Genomic DNA, 27,800 nt, shown 5'->3' with positions numbered 1-27,800 from the left:
TCACGGTAGTAACACCAAGGGGGGCTTGCTAGTTGGTACTCGCTAGCACACCCACTTATCATCGGTTGCTTTCTCACCATGAAAGAAAAATGTGTTCCAACGTGAATTTTCTCAAAAGTGAAGGAAAGAAACAGTGAAAGAAAAGTAGAGTATGCATAGTAAGTGCTAATGTCACTCAAGTGCCCTGCTGGTCCCCGTGAGAAAAGAAATGAAATGCAATTCCCAACATTAAAAATTAGATCCTACTCACTGGCTAGATTTAGCTTTATTCAGTGCCGTGAGCGTCCTCAGTTAAAAAATTGTTTAACTCAGACCATTGTTACGTCCAAAGCACCAACATGTTTTGTTGCTACCAATTTGCGCAACTTCATCAGAACTAAGGGGATGACCAGTCTTCACTTCACTTAGAATTACCACTTGGTCTGCAAGTGTATGACAATAAAAAACAAAAAACGTGCCAGGATTAAATAACCCCCATTCTCCACTCCACTCCATACTTATATTAATGATAATACATTTCATTACCGAGTTGTTACCAATGTCCTTCATACCTGCAACCACCTCGTCGTGCAACACACGCCAATTGGTCACGTGTCCGCAGGGTAACCACACAAAATTATGGCACCTGCAGATATTCGCAAATAGTAAAGTATTCATTAAACATCATCACCTCACACGTCCAAGCAGAGACTTTTTGTGTGGACAGTGTCTCCATGTATCTGTTGCCATATCTAACAACACCACAGACTTCGATACTCTCCCCGTAAATGTACATATTAATTTTCAAATATTGCTTCCAAACCCATTTACACGTTATTTATCGTAACGGGTCCTTTACGAACCCTGCTGTTATCATGGAGTTCAATATCAATCACTAGCCAAGCCATTGTAATCAAGATATGTCATAGCGCATACTTTAAAAGCCTTGTATTATAGTTCAATATCACTCGCACGCCAGCAGATGTCTTAGCAGATGTGTCAATGCGGGTCCATTTACAAATTCTGTTGTGATCTTAAAATTCAATTTCATTCGCCAGCCGTACGAACACACGCCTTACCGCTACCGGGACCTGCCGGCGTTTCAATGCTCCGTCCTCGCTTCATTGGGCGCCGCGAGCACTCAAAATTCAACCAGCGCCCCCTCCCAAACGTCATCACGCGACACACAGCGTCACGTGACCACGCCTCCAGGCCTTTCCTAAATTATGGATGGAAAGGTGCAGAATCCCATACTTACAATGCACATCCAATGGAAATAAGGGCAATAGGACCCGTATATTTTACCAAATGGGGTATTTCTATAAATACAGGCGCGGGCTTATTTAATATTGCTACTTTAACCTACAAGATACATGAAGGCACATTACTGCCACCTACCTATGATTTTGCACTAAGGTGTGGTAGTTTACAAGTTGTGGCTACTGGGCAATCATAAAGGGAGGAAGTGTAAAATAGTTGGCCATACACACATGCCCAAGCCGGGAAGGGGAGCCAGTATTGAAAAAGAGGCCTGGCGTCATCATTCGTAGTGCTCCATTCCCTGACCATCCCACAAGACATGGCTGTAGACTGACTTCAATGTCTGATTTTATTCCATTCTATGGACTCATTCAAGCCAAGGCGATCCGCTTGTTGAGAAAAAAATATCAATTTAGCCTCTTCTCTTGCTAAGATGGTATCAGCATTATGTGTTTCTGCGACCACCCTTTCAAGTACCGTCCACTTCAGAGCCCTGAAGTCATGTTTCATCTCTTGGAAATGTTGAACCAGACGGGTTGTTAATCTGCCTTCTTTGACGGTGCTAAGATGTTCAGGATGTGCAGGTGAGCCTGTAGATGACATTTGAGGTGTTACAATTGCTAAATTTATTCAAATGCCATATTTTGCCACTCATCAGAACAACACTTTTGGTGGCTTGTGTGAGATCGCACACTGAACAACCACCACATGCGTAATGGCCTGACGCTAAAGTAGATGGTTGTTGCGTCAAGGAGGACCGGGTATGGACCAATTTAGCTTTTAAATTGGGGGCTCTTCTAAATGCAGACCGCGGCGGCGGCATCTTCTTGGCGTCTGTATCCATAAGGGACCAGTGTTTTCTTATTATCTGTCTCACTTTTGTGGACAGGGGATCAAATGTGGTAACCACAGGTAGACACTCGTCCTTATGTTTTGCATTTCTCTCCAATAGGGCATCACGTGGGGTATGTAATGCCTGTTTGCAGGCTCTTTTGATCACCTTGGCAGGATAGACCCTCTCTCCAAGCTTGGTTGCTAGCTCTTCCGATTGTTCCATGAACTGGTTTGTGGAGGAACAGTTCCGGCAGTACCTCAAAAACTGCCCCACCGGGAGATTGTCACGGAGCGCTCTGGGGTGGAAAGAGCGATAGTGCAGCAAAGAATTTCTATCAGTGGGCTTCTGGTGGACAAAGGTGAATAACCTGTTGTCCCTAGCTGTTATGTCCACATCAAGGTAAACTGCAGAGATGTGACTGAAAGACCATGTAAACCTAAGGCAGCCATCCGCCTGGTTTAACCAGTTCGGGAAGTCAATAACAAGTCCTCTGATCCAGTCCAGATACAGAGGACATCGTCAATCGTCAGAAACTGGTCCCAGGATGCTTGTTTCCGGTCCAGGGAAGACATGGCTTGGCAGTTCGGGCTGGACTGTTCCCATGAGGGATAGGGTCAGACTGATTTGCATATGGCCATGTCTGAACTGGGGTGGCGGAGTGAGCTAAAGAATGATGATGGATTAAACCCAGATCAGTTGACTGGGGGTGAGTGCTGTCAATGTTCAACACTCTGTCCATCATCCCTTTTGGTTTTCCCAATCAGATGCATGCCAACCACAAACATTTATGTGTCTTACTGCCTGAGCCATACATTTTCCCTATAAATGTTTTCGGCTGGTGTTACATTTATGAGTGAGAATGAGTGAGCAATTACATTTAAAGTGCACACAACTCTTCACACTTTGTGTAAGCACTTCGTACAAAGGCAGAGACACTAAGCCTTATTGGAGGGGGATATAGCATTCAGTAACTAAAATGTGTATTTTCGGCCTGAAAATGCCTGTGCGTTTGTTTGTGCAATCCACCTACCTTCAAGTAGCACATGCTTTGTTCTGCATGTCCTCAGTTTTTAAAGATGCGAGGAAGCAGTTTTTATGAAGTCTCTCTCGTGCACATTTGCTCTGTTGTAGGCACCATCTTGGTGAAATGCAGGCTACGTTTATAGTCTACAACGTGAAACTATTGCACATTTTGACTTCTCTCATGGTAACTCAATGGTTGCCAGTTTAGAATTCCATCAGTTGTTTGCATTTTGACTTTTTTTGACGTTTTATTTGGTGGAGACAAGACTTTCCACTAGAGCAGATTTGAGCCACTTTTTCTACATCTACAAAACCATCTCTGATCGGTAGATTTTATTTTTGTAAGTAATTGTTTTGCATTGTAAACATTTATTTTGATTGTTGGAAATCATTCACTTTAGTCCAGTTATTCACTTAAATGCTAAACAGTGACCTCAGCAGATACGGTTGTATATTCTGGGGGAGTGGCAGGACTTACAACAACTGCTCATACTTAATTTACCAATGTCGTTATTCCAGTCACTAGCAGCCATGTCCCTCTCGTAAATTATACAAGTTACCAGTAAAGCGCCTAGAGGCATATTAACAAGGGCCGGCGATAAATATCGCAAAGCGCGCTCAGCGCTTGCATATTTATCGCCAGCTAACTCTGGAATATAACGCCCGGTTAGCGCGTGATCAACAAGGCGCATCACGAGGCAATAAAAATTCCAGAGATAGTGTGGATATCGCAGTTTTCCATGGTGGAAAACGGCGATATCCTAGATGATAGGGACTGTGGTTTTAGCCACAGAATCCACCCCCCATGTTAAATATGCCTTAGTCAGGAATTTAACAGACGTTAAATTCCTGCGTTAAGGCATACTTAACGCGATTTAAGTAATCGCTACCCTTCCTTGTTAATATCGTGGAGTTACCTTCACGATATTTTCCCTGGTGGTTTCACAGTCACGCCTACTTTGCATTTCATTAGCGATGCAAACTTAGGCATGCTGGAAACGGGCGCTAAGTCAGCAAAACACGCGATAGCGTGTCTTTGCTGATAAGGCGATAAAATTATCCCCGCTTTTCATCCGAAAACGGCAGCAAAAGCGGCGCTAATTTTGTAGCGCCGCCTTGTTAATAAGCCCCCTAGATTGTTAGCTGTCCGCATTTCTATAGCGCTTTTACCATTCATATGCCCCTGTAACACTTTCTTAATATGGACAACCGTCTGTCGTTTCCATCGATCAGCGGGGTGCTATTTGGTTGTGTATAGTTATTAGGCGTTTCTTACTTCATTTGAGCTATTTCTATAGTGCCAGCACGCAGGTTTCTGGTAGCGGCACTTTAAAGCCTGTAAAAGAAGAACCAATCACACTAAGAGAATTCGTTAAACCGAAACATTTGCAGCAAGTGGAACGTGAGTAAAAGCTGCCACCTGTGGGCACAAAGCAGCGCTTGCATATGGAAGTTGGCAGTTGTAAGAATAGCTCATTTCTTGACACATTTTTTTTCTTCTTTTTGCCGCATTCGGTACCAGTATTGTCAGGGCACAAGTCCTAAAACAAGCATTAAAAATGCAATGGGTCTTGCCTTTTATTAATTTAAAGCCATTTGCTTTGCTAATGGTGTTGTATAGCAAAGCAAATGGCTTTAACTTAATAAAATGCGAAACCTATTGCATTTTCAATGCTATAGTCCTTAACATCCTAGTGCAAAAGTACGCAATTCTGGACACAAGCTCCTTACCGTGTGTACGTACCGCTGAGAAATATTTCTTGTAGAAAATCACATATTATTGTGCTTATATCTTGATTGCAATAATATTGTGTGACCAGCCAAAACTTCTTTGAAATGGAAACGACATGTGCACAATAACAACTAAAAATAAACACACACAGAACGCGTTGTAAACAAATAAAGCTACATTGTACATGGCTAAAACACCTCCCTTTACATGTACGTACAAAATAAAGTAACAGCTAGCACGTTCTAAAGCAACACACCTACCTTTGCATGTACGTACGAAATAAATTAACAGTAGCACGAGGTAAAGCTAAATTATACTTAAATATTACCCAATTGGAAGTTGGTGCATAAATGAATTAAAAAGAAGCTTACCTTTTGTTTCTATGTATGTGCACATAAGTAAATGTTCTGGAACTCAAAAAGAAAGCGTGCAAGTAGCACCAAAAAATACCGGACGTCTGGGCAAGCTGCATACCGCGGGTCAACAAATAATTGCACAGCTTGGTTCAAAACACCTACCTTTACATGTACGTACAAAATAAAGTAACAGTAGCGCGAGGTGAAGCTAAATATTATAACTTGAATATTACCCAATAGGAAGTTAGTGCAGAAATGAAAAATAAGCTTACCTTCTGTTTCTATCCATGCGCAGATAAGCGAATGTTCTGGAACAAGAGGCCAAAAGACACAATAGACGAAAGACAGTGAGCGGCAATGAGTACGTGGGCATTTCCGAGCGTGTGCACAGTGAGGGGGTACAAGCCGTGAGGACAGTGGGCATGCGGCCGTGGGAGCTGGGAGAGGGCGCGACAGCATAGCCAGAGACCGGATGCTAGTATAGGCAGTGTGAACATAAGAAGCAAAGTCGACCATTATAAGCACGCGGAAAGCCGATATCTCCCCGCAGCTTAAAAAGACACAGATCCCTTTTATTCCACATTCCCAGGCTTAAAGAAACTCCCATGTCAAGCTGCAACTTAAACAGAGTGCGCACGAGGTGACAAAGAAGCGCGTTCCAAGCCGACGGAACAAGTAACCTGATGCTGGAATGCAGCCAGCCCACCACCTGGCACACCGCGCGCGCCAATGCTCTGCTAATTAAAACAAGCGCGGCCGTAATCGATTCAACATGTTTGTGACCGTTTCAGAGGCGCTATATACACTAGTAACTAAGGGGCATATTATCAAGGACAGCGTTAAAATTATCGCCGGTTTAGCAGCAGAAAACTGCCGCTAAGGCGGCGATAATGGGCTTGATAATAAGCCCTGGAGAATTCCAATAGAAGCCCATGCTGACACCAGAACATGGGCTTCTATTGGAATTCTCAAGGGCATATTATCAAGCCCATTATCGCTGCTTCAGCAGCAGTTTTCTGCCGCTAAAGCGGCGATAATTTTTAACGCTGTCCTTGATAATATGCCCCCAAGTAACTAAGCGGGGTTTACCTGCTCTCCGAGGCTCCTGTCTGGTAAAGTGTTGACTAAGGGCACCAGAAACCATGGATGGGTGTAATCGCCAACAGTGTCTGCACACAAGAATCAGACCCTCGAAAATGACAACTCAGAGCTATACGAATCACTGCAAATGACAAGGTAGCGCTATACCAATCACGGCCTGCCACCTTTCTGCTGTGCGTCACCTAGGCATCAATTATATAGCGGGAGTGTTTGCTCACCCTTCGGTCTAATGCTCACTCGTCTTTTCTTTTTTTAATGTTCCCTTTTCTGTTTTCCTCCTTAAAACCCCTATCCTGTGCATGCACAGGAGGACCACGGCAGAGTGCACAATCCGCAAAAGACACAGCCGACGCACTGCCTTCTGTGCACTGGTACTGAACCAGACCAGTTCATAGTATCCAAGAAGAATGTTGAACAAGCAGAGAGGGTTAATGCACCCGCTCCAGAAGACTGTGTGCTACGCCCTGCTTCTGATCAGGGCGGGGCAGACTCAAACTTTCATCCTTCGGAGGTCCATGAAACGACTGTTCACGTGCTACAGCACAAATATTGCATGCCTCGCAGAGCGAGCCACGCATGCGCACTGTTGCTAGGCTCGACCTTAAAAAGTGTTTTAGTGCAATAAAATATTTGCCAAAGATCACACAATTTAAGCAGGGATGCCGTGATTTGTCCAGGTTTTCTGGTTTCACTTTGTACAAATAAGCCAGTAAATAGGTATATATTTGTTTTATGTTAAAACTTAGTTTTTTCCTTTTAGTGCATTTTCTGCATATTTTAAATAGTGATTTACATGAGCACCAGTTACATTACATAAGGTCACATGAATTGTTTATAGTAGGAGAGAGATTAACTGACGGTCTGGAATCGCAGGATGTCGAACCGATGCCGAGACTGAACCCGATTCCCCAGTTCCACATTCTACACCTCTGACCATTAAGCCATATTCTGGGCCGAGGGAAGGTAGGCAGGCAGAAATCACATGAAAGCTCGGGTCGTTAGGGGCTCGAGGTTCCAATAGATCCTCGAGCTGTGCCAGAGCCTGGCTTCAGGCTCGAGCCTGGCTCTAGCTTTCAGTGGCTCGCCCAACTCTAGGTAGACGACCATCAGGAGAGCTGTATTCTTAGTACCAGAATAGCAGGGGGGTGATTCATTTCAGGAGGGTGAAGGGACACTCTCCCTTCACTCCCCCATTCACCATTCTCTCGCGGTGTTATCACGTAATGAAAGGCTTTAGCAGCTGAACGGTGATTCGGAAGAGCAGTCGTCGGCAACGGCGTCGAGGAAGGCTCCGAAGAAGGTAAACGATCCAGACGAAACCGGGATGGATCTCCAGACGGCCCCGGGAACTGCCATGAAGGAGCCATCGGCAAGAAGGGCATAAAAGGAGCTTGAGCATACTGCTGCGGCACTCCCAAAGTGTATGCCATAGGACCCACGGGACCAGATGGTGCACCGGATGGGAAGGCAGCCCTTTGAAAAATCCCATACATCGCATTAAGGAAATGCGTTGAATCCGCACCCGGAGTCGGGAACTGCAGGTATGAGTTTGACCCTGGATCCGGTCGAGGAGTACCAGGAACCGGAGCCGAAGTATTATTCTCTACTGGCGCCGCAGGTTCAGCTGGCACTGGAGAAGGCTCTTCCTCTTGATCGGCGTCAGAAGCTGGAGACTCCACTGGCGCCGGTGACTGCGCCGGTGACTGCGCTGGTGTCCGCTTCGGCGACCGTGACTTCTCTGGAGACATACGAGAAGGAGATGGAGATACAACTTCCTTGCTTCGATGCCGAGGCGACGGCGACCTCGAAGCCTTACTCCTCGACAATCGGAGCCGAGAGCTATGCTTCCTCTTCTTATGATGTTTCTTCGACTTCGAAGAGTGTGAAGTCGACGACTCCGGTCTCGACTTCTCCCTTTTCCTACCTCTTCTTTCCTTCTTCACCTTGGCCATGAAGAGTTTCGCCTCCCTCTACTTCAGGGCCTTGGGCTTCATTTTTCGGCAGCAGGAGCAGTCATCCACATCATGGTCTGAAGAAAGTCACCACAAACAATCTTCGTGGGGGTCAGTCATGGACATGTGGCCCCCACATTCCCTACAAGGTTTAAAACCTGATTTTCTTGTCGAAGACATAGCTTATCCAGAAACAGTAACCCACTACAAGACTACAAAGTAGCAGGAGAGTGCTGGCAAACCGTTACGCGTCGACGGCGCGGAAAAAAGGGAACTGACGTCATCACGCCGACGTGGCTCTCTTATGGCTCCGGTGACGTCAGACGGAGTCGCGAGCGGAGCCGATGTATTATGACGTCCACGTCGGCGTAGAGAGCTGGGGAAAAAGTTCAGTGGAATGCTGGCACTGGGGATATTCACATGGTGAGGAATCCACTGGCAGATGTACCCATCAGAACGGTGATTCGGAAGAGCAGTTGTCGCATTACGGGGCAAATTATCAAGGACAGCGTTAAAATTATCGCCGCTTTAGCGGCAGAAAACTGCAGCTAAAGCGGCGATAATGGGCTTGATAATATGCCCTGGAGAATCCCAATAGAAGCCCATGTTCACACCAGAACATGGACTTCTATTGCAATTCTCCAGGGCATATTATCAAGGCCATTATCGCCACGTTAGCAGCAGTTTGCTGCCGCTAAATCGGCGATAATTTTTAACGCCGTCCTTGATAATATGCCGGTACGTCCGTTATTATAACAGACACTGAAATCCGCTTTGCCAGTGCTCATGAGTCACGTCCGGCACTTAGCGTAGGAGTGATTAATCTGCAGAGCCGCCACAGCCTTCTTTGTTGTTTTCATGCAAATTGTGAAGGGGGAACGGAGAAATCGGGCCGTGTGTTTTCTATGGGTGCTGCATGTGAGGCACGCATAAAAAAGGCGCGAGGACCCCAGGGGTGTTAGAAGCGACGTACAGCTATCAATTAAAAAAAAAATAGGCGAGCTGCAAAAATACTTGTATTTCACACGCAAGCACACACGACATCAAACCTCATTAAAGCTGAAATGGGGGGGGGAAATCAGCTTCAAGCTCCTATTTACAGCTGAAAAAAGCACGGTCCCGAAAGTGAAAGAGGACCGCGCTGCAGCCGGAGCATGGGGATCTCTCGTCTTTATCGGGCCATGTGTTTAAACACATGGCCCCATAAAGATAAGAAAGTGCTTCATGACAGCCTTGAAGCAGGCGACCCAGTCCGGATTGCAAGCCAAAGGGCGGCAACCAAAAACCCTCATTTCCAATGGCAGGCCACCGTTTAGCATAAACGGTAACGCCGGCCAATGGAAATGAGGGACGGGGCTTCAAGCACTCTACTGAAACTCCTCATTAGCAATAAATCTCGCCGAGCAAGCTGCACATGTGCGCAGCAACGCTAGGCAAGACCTAAAAAGATGTGGGGGGACTAACCTATTTAATCAGAATGCAAGTGGCATCACGGTGCGTGACATCACGGTGCATGACATCACGGGAAGTGGTATGATAAGACGTGACATCAGATCTTAAGCCCTCACATATATGCTTAACATGTCTATCATGAGTACATTTCGAGTATACAGGGAAACCCTCCTGATTTTGTCAGAAGATTCACACTTTTGTAAGCTACACATAAAACAATGTTGCCTTTTGTCTGTGTAAACGTCCTCTACCCACAGTGCTTTACAAGAAAAAATAGTGGTACTTAAATTATTTCACAGCCTTCTCAGAGGTAGTAAGCACTATATAAGTTACATTTAGTTTGTGTAAATACAAGGAAAGACTGACATATCTGACATTCTTACAGTGCATGCACATCTCCTAACCAGGGGACGAACAAAGTGAAAAGCTGCCTCTAAGTATGTGTGAAGGGCTAACAAGGTGCAAGCCTTTGTCTCCCCTCTGCTGCATTTTCTAGGTGTGATGCTCCTGACTGCTGCCAGCCAGGAGACTTCAATAAAAGGATGGCCTGATGACCCCTCAGATTCGGCCTTTGTTATGGGCCCAGCAGGAGTCTCAAGTAAGAAAGCCCTGTCCCCGCCTGCACCTGGTTGTCGATCCTAAGCAGACAAAACATGCAGGGGCTGCTGAATGTGTCCCAGTGTTTGCAAATTACACCGGGACGAATTCAGCATATTTTTCAGTGGGGACGAACTTAATGGCAGGGTGGAAGCCGTCCACCCTGTGGAAAGAGTGGGTGGATGCCATCCACCCGTGTGTACCCCCGACTCGTGCCCTGAGTATTGTATAGAAGACACAGCAGGCAGCTTCTAGTTCAGCAGCGCCTCAAATAACCGTAAGACCATGTCAAATAGGACAAAAACTGGAAAATGTCACTTTGTGTGCGGCCTCAAAATCCTTGACCAGGAGCTGAGTGTATCCACTTACATTCAACATTTTTGGGATCTAACATCAAGATTTGCACTTGTATGGTAAAGGAGAGGCGAGGGGACTGTATTGTCTTAGCCAAAGTCATCCCCATTGATGCTGGGTGGGGTCCTACCAACCATTTCAAGCCTCATCCTTACATGTGCATAGTAACAGCCTAGCTCTGATATTGTTTTATTACTCACCTGGGGCGCCCCCAGAAACACTCAGCAGAGTGAACTGTCTGGGGCAATGCGTGCAAATTCTATGCTCGAAACAGCACCTCCTGTGGGGGGGAGGGGGAAGCAGACCACAAACCAGTGACTGTGTAAAAGGTCGCTTTATTGAAACAGGTGCACAATCACATTATAAATCCTCGGCCAACGCCTTACAAAACTAACCCTCACTAAATAGCTGAGTACCTGACCCTTAACCCCGCCCGCCCCTAAATTTCCATGAACCCGCCCCACCCGTACATTGCAACATTACAAACAATACACTGCATCAAACTTCCCCCCATAAATTCAACCCCTCCGTTAAACAATCTCCCCTGCCTGCTCCTTACAACTGTCAATCCCCGAACATGTGTAACCAAACTAGGAATTAACCTGCCTACCCTTTCCCTGTTGCTAAACCAAAACCAACCATAACCAAAAACCTCTGTCAACCCAGGCAAAACTTTCAATAACCCCCGCACGGCACCTGTTTCAAGCGACTGTACATAGCCAGTCCCTGGCTCACCTGTCCCAACCAAAGCCACCTGTAAGCAAAAATTAATAAGTGAGAGGTTAAAACCTGAAAAGTGGAAAAAAACAGGGAGGGGGGGGGGGGGACTACTCAGCCTAAGCTCCCAGCCACCAGGTCACCAAACCTCAAATGGTGGCTGGGAGCAGGAGCCCAACTTATTTATCAGTGGGCTACAAAAACATATAGCCAAACTCAAAATGGCTGGCTTGCAGCCTGCTTTCCCCCTCCTCCCGCCCCTCCCAAACTGCCCCGGGGAGGACCTCCCTGCGGTCGGCTACCCCCCCCCAGTCCCCCTTGGGAGGGAGGGGTGGGGGGGGGGCAGAGGAGCAGACCACAAATCAGTGACTATGTGTAAAAGGCCGCTTTATTGAAACAGGTGCACAATCACATTATAAATCCTCGGCCAACGCCTTACAAAACTAAACCTCACTAAATAACTGAGTACCTGACCCTTAACCCCGACCCTACATTTCCATGAACCCGCCCCCACCCGTACATTCCAAACAATACAACGCATCAAACTTCCCCCCCATAAATTCAACCCCTCCGTTAAACAATCTCCCCTGCCTGCTCCTTACAACTGTCAATCACCGAACATGTGTAACCAAACTAGAAATTAACCTGCCTACCCCTTCCCTGTTGCTAAACCAAAACCAACCAGAACCAAAAACCTCTGTCAACCCTGGCAAAACTTCCAATAACCCCCACCACCCAGAAAGAAGGGGAGGGGAGAGAGAAACTACCCCCCGCCCCCCCAACAGTCAATCCACTGACCCTCTAAGAGGAAGGATTCTAGACCTTCAAACAGCTTGACAACACCTCCCTGTTCGACAATAGATAAAGGTCCATGCCAAGTCTGGACAGGTGTTCTCCGTCGTCTCTAAAAAACTCCACTGCCTCAAAGCGTTTATCCCTATGTGGCCAGCCAGTGGATCCAAGACACTTTTACTGTGTAAGCGTCTCATGAAATACCGCCCGCGGTGATAGCCAAAAATGCCCCAGCACGCCCCCCCTCTCTCTCTCCTTACTACTCCAAGGGGTCCTCCTCCAGTCCAATGCTCGCCTGCTGCCGCCGTGTAGATCAACTGCTTCGCAGTGCGGCAGTAGTGTTTTTATTTGCATGCCGTGACCGGATTAACTTCTGGTCACGTGGCATGCGTAGTGACGTAAATCGTCCACAATCTCCGTCACCAGAACAAGGCGTCCCGTAGTCAGGGAAACAAGCCTTTTTTTTTTTTCCATCTTTTATATAGCGCGAACTCGACCCGAAGGTATTGGAGCGCTGTACATGAGCACCGTATTTACATTACAGATTCAGGCACGGGGAGATTAAGTGATTTGCCCAGAATCACAGGATGTGGACGCGACCCCGATACTCGAACCCTGATTTCCATCACCAAAGTCGGCAGTCTAGCCGACGGACCACATCCTTCCGTGGGGCGGCGGATATAGCGTGCGACATCAGTATCGTCGTCAATCCAAACCTCTGTCTGGGGAAAGAAGTATTTTCCCCGCAATGTACATATTAAAAGGAGGGATATCCGTAATTTTAAATGCATCCAAAACTACTCCGATGATAAAAAGCATGGGGGTCAGAGGCATGTTTGGCTTCAATGATAGTAAGCTTGTATCGATGCCTGCATCTGAAGAAAGTTCGAAATGCAGCTAAATACCAAAACAGCCAGGGGGCACTCTTCTATTCAAATAATGCAACACATCCACTTGTGTTGTCTAAAAATAAACCTGCTGTCTCCTATATATGGAGAAGATGGGAGAGAGGCACGTGTGTAGTGGATGTTCACAAGCGCTAGCAAATGTCCCAACGGCGTGTATTCTTACCAGGCGCGCAACACCCATTGGACTCAAAGGCCGTCGTGTGTGGCAGCCCGGGATGAGACAGCTTCCCGGGCACACACACAGCCTCACCCGAGCACTTCACAGGTCTTTAAAATACCATTTGCATGTTAATGAGCCCTTGCTGTTGTTTCACCCCTTTTAAGAGCCCCTGCAGCTCCACTCTGCCTATTGCTTAAAGTTCAGCCCCCTGTAATGTTGGGCCTCAGGCCCACATGACGCTCAATCACTGACACGGACACAGGGATGTATGGTGTAGTAACTGGCCGCGAGCACGTGCACCCGGGCTATTTTATTGACGGGGCCACGTCACTCGTGGCACCCGTGATGGATGGGTGTGGGGGTGCAGTGTGTCTAGCCCTCGAGGGAGTGGCTGGGATGACAGCTTCCTGCGGGACACTAGAGCGTGTCTCGCAGGACATTACATTCCTCCCCAACTTTATTGAATAACAAACAAAGTGTTAGTCCAACCTGTAGGGATAAAATAGTCAACTAGATTCCACAGGGTCCATCAGTCTCTCGAGTCAGGTGGCCGGATGGCATCAGACGTGGGCTGGTGACTTGGCTTGCAGCAGGACCTTCTTGGCAGACACCCGTAGTTTAACCTGAGGGGTTCAGGACACGACCGCTGGCTTGGAGACGTCCGCTGCATACCGTCAGTTCGCTGACGATGATATGTCTTCCTGTCTTGCATGGCTTCCAATTTGCTGACGTCGGTTATGGTCTGTGGTGAGTTCTAACAGTTTCTTTTAGTGGGCTGCGTCATGACCATGGATGGAGTCGCAAGTGAGAATTCACAGAGGTGTTGCTGGACCGACTGTCCCTGTTGAACTGCTTGACTGTGACCGGTAACCTGATGGTGGGGCAATGTCTCTCCTCGCTCTCCCGCCTGGGGAGGCCCATCATCGGGGTTGCTGCAGGACTGTAGGAGGGCTGTGCTGGGGGCTGTTTGTGTGCCGTCTGGGGGCAGCTGCAGGACCGCTGAGGAGCCGTTATTTAGTCGCACGCACAAACCCTCACGGGTGGATGAGTCTTGGTCAAGACTTGCACTCGCTGCCGTGGTTCCGGTGTAGGCCAGGTTCACAGGTGGCTTCTGATTTCTTCTAGTCGGCTGGTGGGGTAACGGTGTCAGACTCCAGTCCATCGGTACTCGGGGAGTGGTGTTTGACGCATGTGCTGGTGGCTGGCATGATGACGGTTGCCAGCCAAGTGGTGAGGCGGAATGACAGGTGGTGGTGACTTGCTGGGAGAGTTTGGATGTCAGGATGGAACTTGGTAGCCACGTGCCTCTGCCTTGCTGATGTTGAGTGTCTGTGGCGGCTTAACACGTAGAGTGTGTGGATCCTATCTTGCCTGGCTTGGGGCCACTGCCGACTCCATCTTGAGGCGGTGTGAGGACGGACACTCAGTGCTGATCTTCACCCGTGGCACCTGCGGACAGGAGCAGGGATGCCACTTGACTTAGACTGCTGACACTTGGGGATGGACGGTCGCCTGGGGAAGCGTAGGGATGAGATGCGGTTTGCGCTTGCTGCAGCTTATGTTCGGTTCACCTGTGGAGCTGTGTCCAGGGCCGTCGGTCCGCCTTGGTGGCTGTCTGGTGTGTCAGGGTGTGCTCTTGGCTTGCTGTGAGTCCTCGGTCTTCTCCCTTTGCTGGTCTGTTCAGCCCACCTGTGTTTATCCGGTTTTCAGGGTGACAGGGCTGTCACTCTTCTTTCTTCGAGGGCATTGCGCTTGGACCTCGAGGCGGCGCTGTCATGGCGCCGGTTTCTGCCTTTGCTCTGGTGCGCTCCTTGCTTGCTGGGCGACATGACGTCCGGTCGCGTGTCGCTGGTTGTTGGAGCACATGTAGCTGTGGTGGCCTGCCACGTGGGGTGTGCGACTCCTCTCTTGTCAATCTTGGGTCGCGGCCGACTCCGTCTTGAGGCAGTGTGAGAAAGGACACTGTGGGTGGTCTTCGACCTACTGCGGCACTCCGCTGGGGCTGTGGAGATGTGGGTGCTCTCCTACCGGTGTTCAGCAGTGCTTCTTTGTGGAGATGTCTTGTTCTTGGACGCTTTCTTCTGGCACTTGGGGTGCCTGTGGTGTGGTTGGCGGTTGTGCCTGTTCACCTGTAGGGCGGGTGATGCGACCTCTTCACTGGCGGTGGCGTTGGGCAGCCACGTGTGGTGCATGCTCTGCACCAGTCTTTCTTGCGCTATTGCTGGGGGCAGTTTCTTTTGAGACGTTGCTGTCTTAGCTAATTGCCCATTCTTGCTAGTGGTGGCTGTCCGTGTGTAGCTCTGAATTTCAGGCAGCTCTTTGCGGGGTTTGTCAGTCTCTCCCCATACTTTGAAGGGGTGGCAGGCAGTGCTCTTGTTTCTATGATGCTGGCTTGCACTGGTGCAGCTGGGGGCACCTTGGGGGCTCTTGAGTGTGGCAGCTACCTGGAGACTTCGCTGTCTTCGAAGGCGTCCTGGCTGTTCTCACTTGCATGGTGCAGAGGGCCACTCTATGAGCGTTCTTCTCTGAGGACGCGTCTTGCAGTGCCTGGTGCCGTCCGTCTCAGTTATTGGTCATGAGCAGGTAGTCTTGCTGGTGGCGGTGCGCACCCTGGGACCTGTTGACTGCTGTTGCCGGCCGGTTAGCAGGATGCCGGGCTGTGCTCTAGCACTGCTGGTCTGTGGGGTGTAATGTAGCCACACTGACGTCGGTTGCGGTGGGCAGTCAGTGTGCTCGCCCGCTATGTGGATGCGCCGGTGTGGATCCCCCTTGCTAGGCTCCTTTAGTAAACTCCTGTTGCTGGTCTAGCCACTTCCAGCAGGGTCGTGGGGTGTCAGGGCCTCCCCTGCAGTCTATGGTGCTGTCTGGGCTGATGGTCGTGGGCACAGCTGGCTATCCGCTTTGGCTCTGCAAAAATGTCTATCCATCAATGCGTTGCGCCTGGGGAGCCAACAGGTGGTTCTGCGGTCGGCCTGGTGGCCTGCCCTGGTTGCTGCAGATTTTGGGCTTCCTGAGAGCCTTGGGTGATGTGCACAGCTCTCCTGTTTCTCCTCCAGGTGGTGGCAAGGTTAGTGAAGTGGAGGTTTCCGGCCAGGTATCAGTGCTGTGCTACTTTGTGGAGCACTGTGGGCTTGTGGCTGGTGTTAGACAGCAGGGCTAGCCTTACTTCGTAGAGAGGGTACTCTATTGCAGACTGTGGGGTGCCTTTGAAGGCGGTGCTGCAGGTTACCACCAGGTGGCACTGTGGGTGCTCTTGTGTGCGCTCTTTCCAGCCACGGCAGCCTTCTTTATCATGTCGGCTGGCTTTGGGGGTGGGCAGGTGTGACTGTGGTCACTTGTTTCAGGCAGTTTTGTGCTAGTGGCAGCCTTTTGTTCTGTTGTGGCGCTGCGTGTGGCCACTAGATGGCGCAGATCCTTTACACCGGGGCGTTGGCAGCCTTCTCCGGTTGTATGCTGCTGCTGTCAGCGCTGGGAGCACAGTCGTGTCTCTACCTTTCGCAGGCAAAGCCCCACCGGTGTGCGGGACGGCTTTAAGGTTGCAGGCTGTCTTGACGCCGCGGGCTGCCTGCTACGCTGCGGTCTGCTTGCAGTGCCGGTTGCGGGAGCAGACTCGGGCTCTGGCTCGCCGCTTGTGTACCTTCACTTCGGGCCGCGTTGCTGGATCCTCCGCCTTCGGGTCCTTGTCGGTGCTGTCCCTGGCACTTCTTCGGCGGGAGACTCGTCGACCGACCGGTAGGGCTAGTCACTGCTGGGTTGCCTGTTCACCCTCCTCCACCTCTGACATCCGGGAGAGGGGCATGTCTAGATTTGGACGCTGCTCTGGGACTGCGGGGAGTGGTGTCGCGCCAGAGCAGCACTGCAGTCGCTGGTGGTCCTGTACATCGCCGTGAGGGTGCCACCTCTCAGGCACGTTCCTTTTCCTTCTGCCACGAGTGATGAAGTGGTGAGCCGCAGACACGCGGGGTCAACTAGCCGCCTCGTCGCCAGTGTAATGTTGGGCCTCAGGCCCACATGACGCTCAATCACTGACACGGACACAGGGATGTATGGTGTAGTAACTGGCCGCAAGCACGTGCACCCGGGCTTTTTATTGACGGGTTCACGTCACTCGTGGCACCCGTGATGGATGAGTGTTGGGGTGCAGTGTGTCCAGCCCTCGAGGGAGTGGCTGGGATGACAGCTTCCTGCGGGACACTAGAGCGTGTCTCGCAGGACATTACACCCCCCCGGAATTTTTGCTTAGCCCCCCCCCCCCGAAATTTGGCTCTAGTTGCGCCTCTGATTCTTACTCACCGTAGCCACCGATCGGTGTATAAACCCTGTGGAAGTATTGGTCTGAGAGCTTGTAGACCCCAAAATGTCAGTAAAAAGTGTAGGTGCAACTGATACAGGGGCCACCATATGATATTACTTTATTACTTCATTCTTAATGATAATGGGGTGGCACCTATCTGGTCAGGGAATGCCACGGAATGTCATCATTCAGGCCAACACGATGACTTTTAAGGCGATACACCCCTTTTTTGCTCTCTCAGGAGGAGAGCCCTCGTCCTGTCCCCGTTAAAGGGGTTTGCAATGGGTTTTTCAATAACTGTCCAAATCAGGTCATCAACGGTGTTGGGTTTCTCCAGGTGGTGTGCAGTAAGTTTTGTGTTGGATTTTAAACACCTGATTGTGCTACGGTGTTCCATTATGCGTGTCTTAACCTTGCGACTAGTCATGCCCACATACTGCATGCGACAGGGACATGTAATGAGGTAGATAACAGAGTCCGAGTTGCAATTGGTCAATGATCTCTGTTCCCAAATATAGGTAAGTCCAATGTCTATTGATTTGGTATTGTTAGTTAGGTGACATACATTGCACGATCCACATCGTGAGTGACCTTGTAGGGGAGGTAGGTGACCTGATCCTGTTAATCCCCTTTGTTTAGGTACAAAGGGTTTGGTATGTACTAACAGATCTTTTAAATTATCACTCCTCTTAAAGGAGAATAGTGGCTTAGGAACATTCATGCCATTAGCGTTTAATATATTCCAATGTTTCAGTACCACCTGTTTGATTCGGCGGGAGGCTGTGTTAAATGTTGTAACACATACTGGTTTGTCTGTCTCTGGTCTCATGGTTTTTTCCAGAAGGTTGTCCCTGTTGGCATTAATGGCTCTTTTCCTGGCTCTCGAAATGGTACATTTCGGATACCCCCCCCCCGAGTGAGTTTGTTAGAGAGGAGTATAGCTTCCTCTTTAAAAGTAGACTTGTCTGTACAATTCCATCTAAGATGGAAGAATTGGCCCACTGGGAGATTTTCCCTAAGGGATTTAGGGTGGAAGCTATCAAAGGCAAGCAGGGTGTTTTTGTCAGTAGGCTTATGGTAAACCCTAGTGTGGAGCTTGCCCTCTTTGGGTTTAATTGTTAAATCAAGGAAAGGCAACCCTGTCTTGGTTACAGTAGAAGTGAAGTGAAGCAAGGGGTTTCTGTTATTCAGCCAGTCAGGAAAGTGGGTGATTGATTGTTCATCACCCTTCCATATCAGAAGGATGTTGTCGATATAACAACGCCACAGTCTTATGTTTTCTTTCCAAGGGCAGTGTGGATTGTAGATTTCTCTCCTTTTAAAAGAGCCCACGTACACCCCCGCCAGGCTCGGGTGAAGGTACTGCCCATTGAGGTCCTGTGGATCTGTAGGCAAAGGGTACCCTCGAACTTGAAGACATTTCTTGTTAGGGCTATCTCAGCCAAGTTCAAAATGAAGGGTCGCGGTGTTTGGTACATCCATTCATCCTCAAAAAGGATATTCTCCAGAACCCTTATGGTCTCTCTCTGTGGGATGTTGGTATAAAGCGCCTCAATATCAAGGCCTATCAGGAATTCGCTGCTGGAATCGAAATCCATCTCCTTGATGCTGTTAAGGACGTCCAAGGTATCCCGTAGGTAGGCTGGTAGTCTCTAAACCAATGGTTTAAGGTAAAAATTACAAAATTGTGACAGCGGTTAGAGGATCAATCCGATCCCCGACACGATGGGTCTGCCTGGTGGTGGTCTGGTAGGTTTATGGATTTTAGGCAGTATGTAAAAGTATGATGTTTTGGGTTGGTTCCTGGTGAGATTGTCTGCCTCGTGTTTGGATATCCAGTCAATAGTCAATCCCTCCTCCACGAGGGTGGCGATGTCCTTGGCTTTTTCCATCGTGGGGTCTCTTCCACGCACTTGATAAATCCTTCCATCCAAAAGGAGGCGTTGACATTCGTTGTCGTAGGTTGTTTTATCCATGACAACTATGGCTCCTCCTTTGTCCGCCGGCTTTATGATAATAAAGCGGTTCGCCTTCAATTCCTTCAGTGCCATCTTCTCAATATTGCTCATGTTGGCGAATGAGCATACATCCTGTATCTGTATGTCCTCGATGTCATGTATGACTGCTTGTTCGAATGTACACACCTCCTGGGGTAGTGTGGCTGACTGGGGTGTAAACGTTGACTTCAGGCATAAGGGCGTGTCCCCCGTGGTTGTGTTCCTATCTTCGGCATCCTCGAAGAATACTTTCAATCGCACACTCCTAAAGAAAGTCGCCAGCTCCTGTCATAGTAAAAAATGATCTGAATGGTTGGTAGGGAGGAAACCCAAGCCTTTATTAAGGAGGTTCTCCTGAGAGCGTGTAAGGGTCATAGAAGAGAGGTTGACTACTAGAGATGTTCCCTGCTCGATGCCGGTAGAATGCTCTGGGCCATGCTCCTGGTCACTCGTTGGTTCAGTTCCTGAGCCTGGTCATCCCAGGTGACTCTCTGTTGACCCTTCATCTTGTCTCTCCCCTTGCTCCTGCCCCTGCCTAAAAAAGGAACCTAGGGTTGTTGGAACTGTGGTGGTTGGAAATTAGGGTTCTGGAAACCCGGATGTTAGGGAAATCCCATTGTTGGCCAATTGTGGCCCTAGTTGGGGTAGCCAATGAAGGGGGTGGGAAAGAAGGGTCTCGGTCCCCTTTGATAAACTCCGCCCCTCCCCCTCCTGCATTGTGGAAAGTCATAGTCACTACTCTCGCTACTGCTACTTGCGGTGTCCTGGTGTTTCCTACTCTGCTGGTTGCCTTTCTTCATGTACACAAGTTTCTGTTGGACATATTCATCATTAGTAAAGGGGAGACCTTCTCTTTAGAGACTTTTTTCAGGTCTTTCTGCAATTTCGATATTTTAGATTGCATCAAGTAGTCTCTGTACTCCCTCAATTCAGTGTTGACTCATCCAGTTTGTGATTGAATGAAGCCAGTATGACCTCTGTTTTCAATCCCTGCTCACTTGCCTGAATCTGTATCACCAGGGTATCAGCTGTCCGGCTGGCTGTGCTAATAATCAAGACCAGCCAATCCCTGGTGCACTTCCACGCAATGAGTGCCCAATCCCGTCTGAATGCGGCATCCTCTAGGAAGATGAGGGGTTCGTGGTAACAAGGAGACCCCGTGGTGCCGCGTTCCCCCTCAAGTATTCTGTCAGGATTGCCCCGTGGAGTATGGTTTTAACATGTCTTCTCTTGAGTTCCAAGAGAGTGTCCCATCACTCCCCTTGCGTGAGAGCTTGGTTCAATGCTGCATCACCTAATAGGGAAGGGCCCGCTAGGATCTCTGCTACCATATCCTCTCCAAAGGAAAGTGCCTGATCTTGTGCCATTCCGAATAAAAATATTTCCGTAGTTATAGATTGTACAAGAAGGTATGTGCTGCACGCTGGTAAACTACTCTGGTCAGTAAAATGAGTGGTTCTGTATTCCCCTGCGGCTGAGCAGCCACTCAAAACACTAGTACACACAAAGGAGGGGAGAGGGTACCGGACTCACCTACTCTGAACTCCCAGACAATACTTTTACACACCAAAAGGAGTAGGGAGCATTAAATATAAATTGTGTCTTGTGGTGGTGATGGAGCGCAAAAACCTTATTTCCTCCCTTCATCACAGACCAGTTATCACACTAACACTTTCATACATACATTCATTGGTGGGGCCCATAACACCACCATTCATACGTCACATACAGGAGAGATAAGCGGTTCAAGCGCTGACATGAAAGGAATACCTTATAACCTATAAAAGATTTTTTTTTACATAGCTATACATTAATATCCTTATACCTCCAGATCCTAATTCTAGACATCAGATACTCCTCTCATGCAAATCGATGAATCATTTAGTTGGATTGGTTAAAGTAATTATTGCTATCTAAACCCACATTTTTCTAACTTTGATCTTTCTTCCTCAATAAAAGACAGACGCATTTACTTGTTAATCAAAATTTGTTTATCTAATTATTGCAAAATTTAGTAGGCATCTAATAAATCGCAGAATACCATATTTACCTATTCATGCTATCGGTCGTCCTCTAAGTCATCGAAATAGCTGTCAGTCATTTGGATATCAAAGTTCTTCAGTCAGCACGCTACAGTCCTAAAGAATGGAACAGGACCAGAGACGTGCCAGCATCTATCAGTGTCCATAAATCTAATAAAGTTTGTGATCCATCAAGAAATTGGGCAGCATTCAGTCTGTCAAAGATTCAGAAATACATCAGTCGCGTCACCGTCGTCTTCCTCAGCATAAGGGTCATCAGAGGAAAAGGAAATGGGAAGCAAGTTTTTTACTCTCTATTCTAACACTAATTTATAATCAAAATAATGTCAAGTTGTAGCAAATTCGGGTTTTGGGCTCTTTTGATTGGTCCATTAGGAACATCCGGTAAAGTTTCACATAGTTCAAGAGGTTAGATCATCGTTCGGCAAAAACCGGTTTCTGTCAAGCGTTCATTGTCTCTTTTCATGGCGGGATTCCCACAGCGACCTTGTGTGGGTACAGTGCAGTACAGGTCATGACGAGGCCACAGGGACAAGGAACCACGCAGGCGCACATCGTCTGAAACCTCGTGGAATGGTGGCCACTGCGTCACGGTACATTGTCGGACATTTTATATGCAGGCCCAATGGGTAACTTAAGCGAAACAAACACAAAAAGTAATTAATACATAAAAATAATGAATAAAATGTTAAACCCTCACTAATCCCTCCATGTGCTTGTAATTATCTAGCGTATAGCGACATAACCCAATGATGTCATCTGGTGCAACATTACGAAAAAAATCACAAAAGCCACATATATCATGCAATAATCTATCAAATACATAAACTACGGTTAGTATGCGTACGATTTTAATAAAAATTAATTTGCCATGCAAATTGCAAATCCCACGTATATTTCGTATATTAATAATAACACACTCGTTTAATAATATTGCAATTAATAGATTATTCGTTATATATTCATGCAGGATAGGGGGTATACAAAATTTTGTACTACCCGCTCATCAATCCCCCCTTTGGTGATTTTATCACCACACAACTAAAATTTTGTATTAATTTTTATGGAATAGAAATAAGTTCTTGCTTTAATTTATAATTCTGTTTCCTCTCCAATCTCTTCTCTTCGAGCTGTTTTGTACATACTCTCCTTTAACTCTTCTAATTCTATTTCTTCAAACTCTCTCTTGTTTCTTATCTTTTCTTTTTAAATTTTCTCTTTTTAACTTTTTCTGAATTTTCTTCCTTTTTCTACATAGACATCCTAACCTAAATATTAATACTATGAAAATTACACATGTTAATGGGAATACAATTCTACCTAAAAAGGTACTACCTAAGTTTACTAAGACATTTTTAATAGAAGATATTTTCTTTCCAATCTTTTCCCAAACACTTTCAACCTCCAGTGGTGCAATTTCATCGTGCAGATCAGTTATATTTTTTATATAAATTTTTACATCTTTACTTTCATCGGGAATGTAAGTGCAACAATGTTGAACTTTCAGCATTCCACAGACTCCACCCTCTTTTGCCAATAATATATCAAGGGCAAGTAGATTTTGCATTACCATGGCACGCATGGCAACCATTTCAGTATTTACCAATAAGAATCCTCCAGCGGTGCTTGTTGACAAGCGATCCACTACTGTTGATAGTCTTCTAATTTTGTTTGCATTCAGAGATATTCCCACTGCTGGTATCAATGCTCCAAAAATATCACCTACAATTTCTGACCAAGATTCTCTCCTCCTACGTGCTAAATAACTACATAACTTATGTACACCATCTTCTCCTCTTTCCATGTGAAAAATCTTCGGGAAGACCAGGCCTACATAACATGTGCCATACCAATGGTCTGGCAAACGATAATATGCCTTACTCCCTCAAATAAAATACAATCCAGGATGAACTGGATCATTTCCTCCTTTAAATCCCCATCCACCCATGATTCGGTATGTATCATGGCACTCACTATTCCCTACAAAGTAATTATCATATGCAGTCTGATTCTTTCTAATACACAATTTTCCTTTCTGAGGCAAATCTAAAGCCATAGTTGGACTAGCTTCTCCTTTCAAGTGTTTTTCTATTTCAACATCCCACACTGTTTTATCCAACTTTCCCTCAGATACCTTCTTTTGCATTTTCAATCTCCTTTCTTCAACCATATCTAGAAACGTCTTTTCTTCTTTCTTTAAACTGCAAGTCAGATTATTTCTAAATATATATTCTAATGTTAGTTCTTTAGTCTCTAAGAAAAATTCACCTAATACCTTTGCAGGCTTTACCTTATTTAGTTTATTAATTGATGGAACTTGTGCAAATATGTTATCTACATCTGAAAAATAATATTCTAACTTCCCTGTTTGGTAAAATAAACGAGCTAATACACTACATGTTATTCCATATGTTACTGGAAGGTGGTGATATCTGACTCCCTCCGATACAGATGCAGGTAACTGCATACAAACGTAGCAGTCCCTTACGTCCATTGTCTTTACATATTCATACAGTCATTTTGAAAAAACATTGTTAGAAAATCTGTTATAGACCTTTCTTTATGCAAATAATTTCTATCTATTTTTGTCGGAACTACCTTTTGAATCTTTTCTATATTAGTATGGTTTTCACTATGTCCTTCTATCGTGTCTATGGTAACCTTAAATGAGATCATCAGTGCTAATATACTCCACAGAAGCATTAGTAATCCTGTACAACACCAACACATTTTACACCATCGCTTCAAAAATAAACATCTATCTTTTCTACTATCTCTATTTGCCATTTCGTAAGAATGATCAGTGTCTTTTGACTTAGCCTCTTCTACTTCACAACTAGTTTATCTAACCCAAGGCTCTAAGCACCTACTTGGTTCTACCAGTTTTGTCTACTTCATTATGTATTGCATCTCCATTAGCAGAATTCTTGTCTTATTCAGTTTGGCATCTCATCGTCTTTTACTTTTGTCTCGTGATCTGAATACAGGATTTCCTGAACATCCGTTTCTTCTCCAATGTCGGACAAGATAACTCTCAGGATTTCCGACTCTTCGTCTTCCTCAACCACTTCTGGTACAGTCACCTCTGGATTTCCCTGGCTATCCGCCTCTTCTTTTATTTCAGGCAGGGCCACATACGTCCATTCTGGCGACTTATACTTCTGGTTAGGTTTTCTGGTTCTTTTGCCTTCTTCTATTACAATTGTGTCTTTGTCTTTTGATTTCTCTTGACTAGTTATCTCATTCACTTGTTCAGCTCTTGGTGAATTCACTCTTGTCAGCCGATATCTCAGTCTCTTTATTTTGTTCAGCCAAATTTAATCTCTAGCTGATCTTTTCAGTTTACATCCCTTATCATTCTTTTCAGTTCTCCATGCTCTTTTTCTTAAGACTCGACCTTCTGGTACTTCGTCTTCACTTTCCTCTGATTCTGTTTCAACTTGCTTTTTACTTTCGACAGCTTCTCTTTCCACCACTTCTTCTGTTTTCCCTACTTCTGTCCCTCCTCGGGGCTCCGGTACGCAATCTTCCTGCTGACTAACTGTCCCTTCACCTAACTTAATGTCTAAGTTCCCTACACCTCCTCGGGGGTCTTCCGCAAGAATCTTTCCCTCTCTCTCTGTATCTGTCACCTGTTCATCTATTTTTGTTATTTCAGGTGGAATTTCTCTCAAGTTTTCATCTGGAACTTTTTTATCAACAATTTCTTTGATTGCCTTTTCACTGTCTTTTCTTTTTCTTGATCGCAGAGTTACTTGTTCAGTTTCTGAGTCTGAGCTGGCATCAGAAATTTGTAGTCTTCTTCTCAAAGCAATACTTCTTGGGACAACAGTTTGATTTGTCTCTGATTCCCCTCTTTTAGGGTTTTCTCTTGTTCTTATCTCTTCATCATCCGATGACTCTAAATTGTCGAAATATTCTCTTTCTGTATTATCCACTGGATTTGTGATTCTCAATGTGTGACTTGCATGAATTCACTTCTTGATTCCAGCATGCTTTACAGCTGTGGTTGTGGTCAGGATCACTTGTCGTGGTTTTCCCCACCTTGGAACCAAAAAGTTCTTCCTTCTGTGTACTTTGATTCTCACCCAGTCCCCTGGGCTTAGATCATGAGCTTGCTTCTTTTCAAGGGTTGTGGCATCCGCTCCAACCTGATGAAACACAGAATGAACTGCGTCAGCCAGGCTTTTACAGTAATCCAACACCATGTCATCAGTTATAGGCAACAGCTTGTTGACTGGAATGAAAACATGTCGCATTGCCCTTCCCATGATTATTTAATGGGGGCTCAACCCTGTAGTTCTGTCTGGTATTGATCTTATAGTCATGAGTACTAGAGGGAAGACATCAGGCACTTTCATACCCGTGGCTAAACACATTTTCCCTATTCTGTTTTTGATAGTACCATTAATTTGTTCCACCACACCAGAAGCCTCTGGGCGATAGGCACAATGTAATTTCTGTTGTACATTCAATGCTTCACAAATCAATTTTATGATCTCATTATGGAACTGTTTTCCTCTGTCTGACTCAATTGTTACTGGGAATCCGAATCTAGGAATAAATTCCCTCAAAAGCAATTTTGCCACTGTAATTTCATCACTCCTTCTTGCTGGGTATGCTTCTACCCATCTGGAAAACAAACAAACCATAACTAAAACGTACCTCAACCTGTTACAGGGAGGCATTTCAATTAAATCTACTTGCATTCTGGTGAAAGGCCCGCCTTCTCGACCTATGGTTCCTAGACTCACCATTGTTTTTCTTCCAGGGTTGTACTGCTGACATATAAGGCATCTCTGACAAAGGCTCTCCGCTACAAGTCTAAACTTTGCAGTGTACCAGGTTTGTTTAAAGGCCCTTATCATCGCGTCTCTCCCTATGTGACCCTGTCCATGATACATCCGTGCCATGGCAGACACCATTCTATCAGGCATAACTGGTCTTCCATCCCGATAGACCCATACCCGATCCTTCTCCCTTGGTGCACATCCTGCTTTTACCCACTGCTTCCTCTCCTCATCTCCTGCCTCTTCCTGCAATTGCCTCACTTCCTCCCAGGTACCCACAATGTCAGAACACATCAGGGAGCAAGAATTTACTTCTTTTTCCTTTGCCTGATTTACAGAATTCTGATTTCGTGCACAATATTGGGCCATATCATTGGCATATTTGTTGCCGATGGCAATATAATCGCCAGACTGACTATGTGCAGCAACTTCACAACAGCCAATTACTTAGGCAGCTGTATCGCCTCAAGCAACTTTCCAACCACTGCAGCATTCTTAATGGGAGTTCCACTCGATGTCATAAATCCTCTCTGTAGCCAAATTTGGCCAAAATCATGCACCACACCAAAACCATACTGACTGTCAGTCACTACAGTTATTCTCACATTCTTCCCAATCTTGCATGCTCTAGTTAAAGCAACAAGTTCAGCTACTTGAGCTGATTTTACTCCTTTCAGATAAGATGCTTCCATTACTGCTGCGACCGTGCATACTGCATATGCGGCACTCAACATTCCATCTTCTGTTCTCAAACAAGACCCATCTACAAACATCACAAAATCACTTTCTGGCAATGGCACATCTTTTATGTCAGGTTGTGGTTTGGTACAAAAATCAAGTACATCCAGACAATCGTGATCCGCTCCGTCCCTGACTTCCACATTCTCAGCATCAGGCAACAATGTTGAAGGATTCACATTCAGACATCTCACTAGACTCACATTAGTTGCACCTAATATGATTTTCTCATATTTAGTCAGCCGACTATGGGGCATATTTACAAGCAGGCGATAAAAAATTATCGCCGCTTTTGCGGCCGTTTTCGGCCGAAAAGCGGCGATAATTTTATCGCCTAATTAGCAAGGCCACGCTAACGCGTGAAACCTTGCTTTAGCGTGGGGATTCCTAACGCCCAGCTTTGCATCTCTAATGAGATGCAAAGTGGGCATTCCTGACCTCAGTCAGTCAGTCAGAATATCTTTATTCGACTCAATTAAAGTCATACAAAGAGATTAAAAACATTTCATACAAAAAGTTAGGAGCATTTCATGCGTGTTAAAATATGACAGTAAAATAATTTACATTAAAACAAATCTAGGCATACAAAAGTTAAAAAGGAATAACAATGGATCTAATGGGTATGTTTTTTCATCCTAACTGCAGCTACCAAGAAATTGGCTATGCAAAAGGTGATATGTATGTTAGGCAATGATTGCAAGAAGAGCAGAGCCGGTCTCAC

General features: G+C 46.4%; 1 protein-coding gene across 2 annotated transcripts in view; it reads right to left on the bottom strand.

Moving 5' to 3' along the window:
• Positions 1 to 5,765, bottom strand: part of LOC146801625 (uncharacterized) — a 126,777-nt gene extending 121,012 nt beyond the window's left edge. For both annotated transcript variants that reach the window (XM_085624032.1, XM_085624033.1), the window contains exon 1: positions 5,458 to 5,765. In XM_085624032.1, the coding sequence (XP_085480158.1) occupies positions 5,458 to 5,609 (152 nt within the window). In that variant the 5' untranslated portion in view covers positions 5,610 to 5,765. The remainder of the gene's footprint in view (positions 1 to 5,457) is intronic.
• Between the last annotated feature and the right edge of the window lie 22,035 nt (positions 5,766 to 27,800).

Source organism: Triturus cristatus, chromosome 8 (assembly GCF_964204655.1).
Source record: "Triturus cristatus chromosome 8, aTriCri1.1, whole genome shotgun sequence".
In the NCBI taxonomy this organism is placed as follows: domain Eukaryota; kingdom Metazoa; phylum Chordata; class Amphibia; order Caudata; family Salamandridae; genus Triturus; species Triturus cristatus.
Note: the sequence above shows the minus strand (reverse complement) of the source record. Positions and strands in the feature narration are given on the sequence as shown.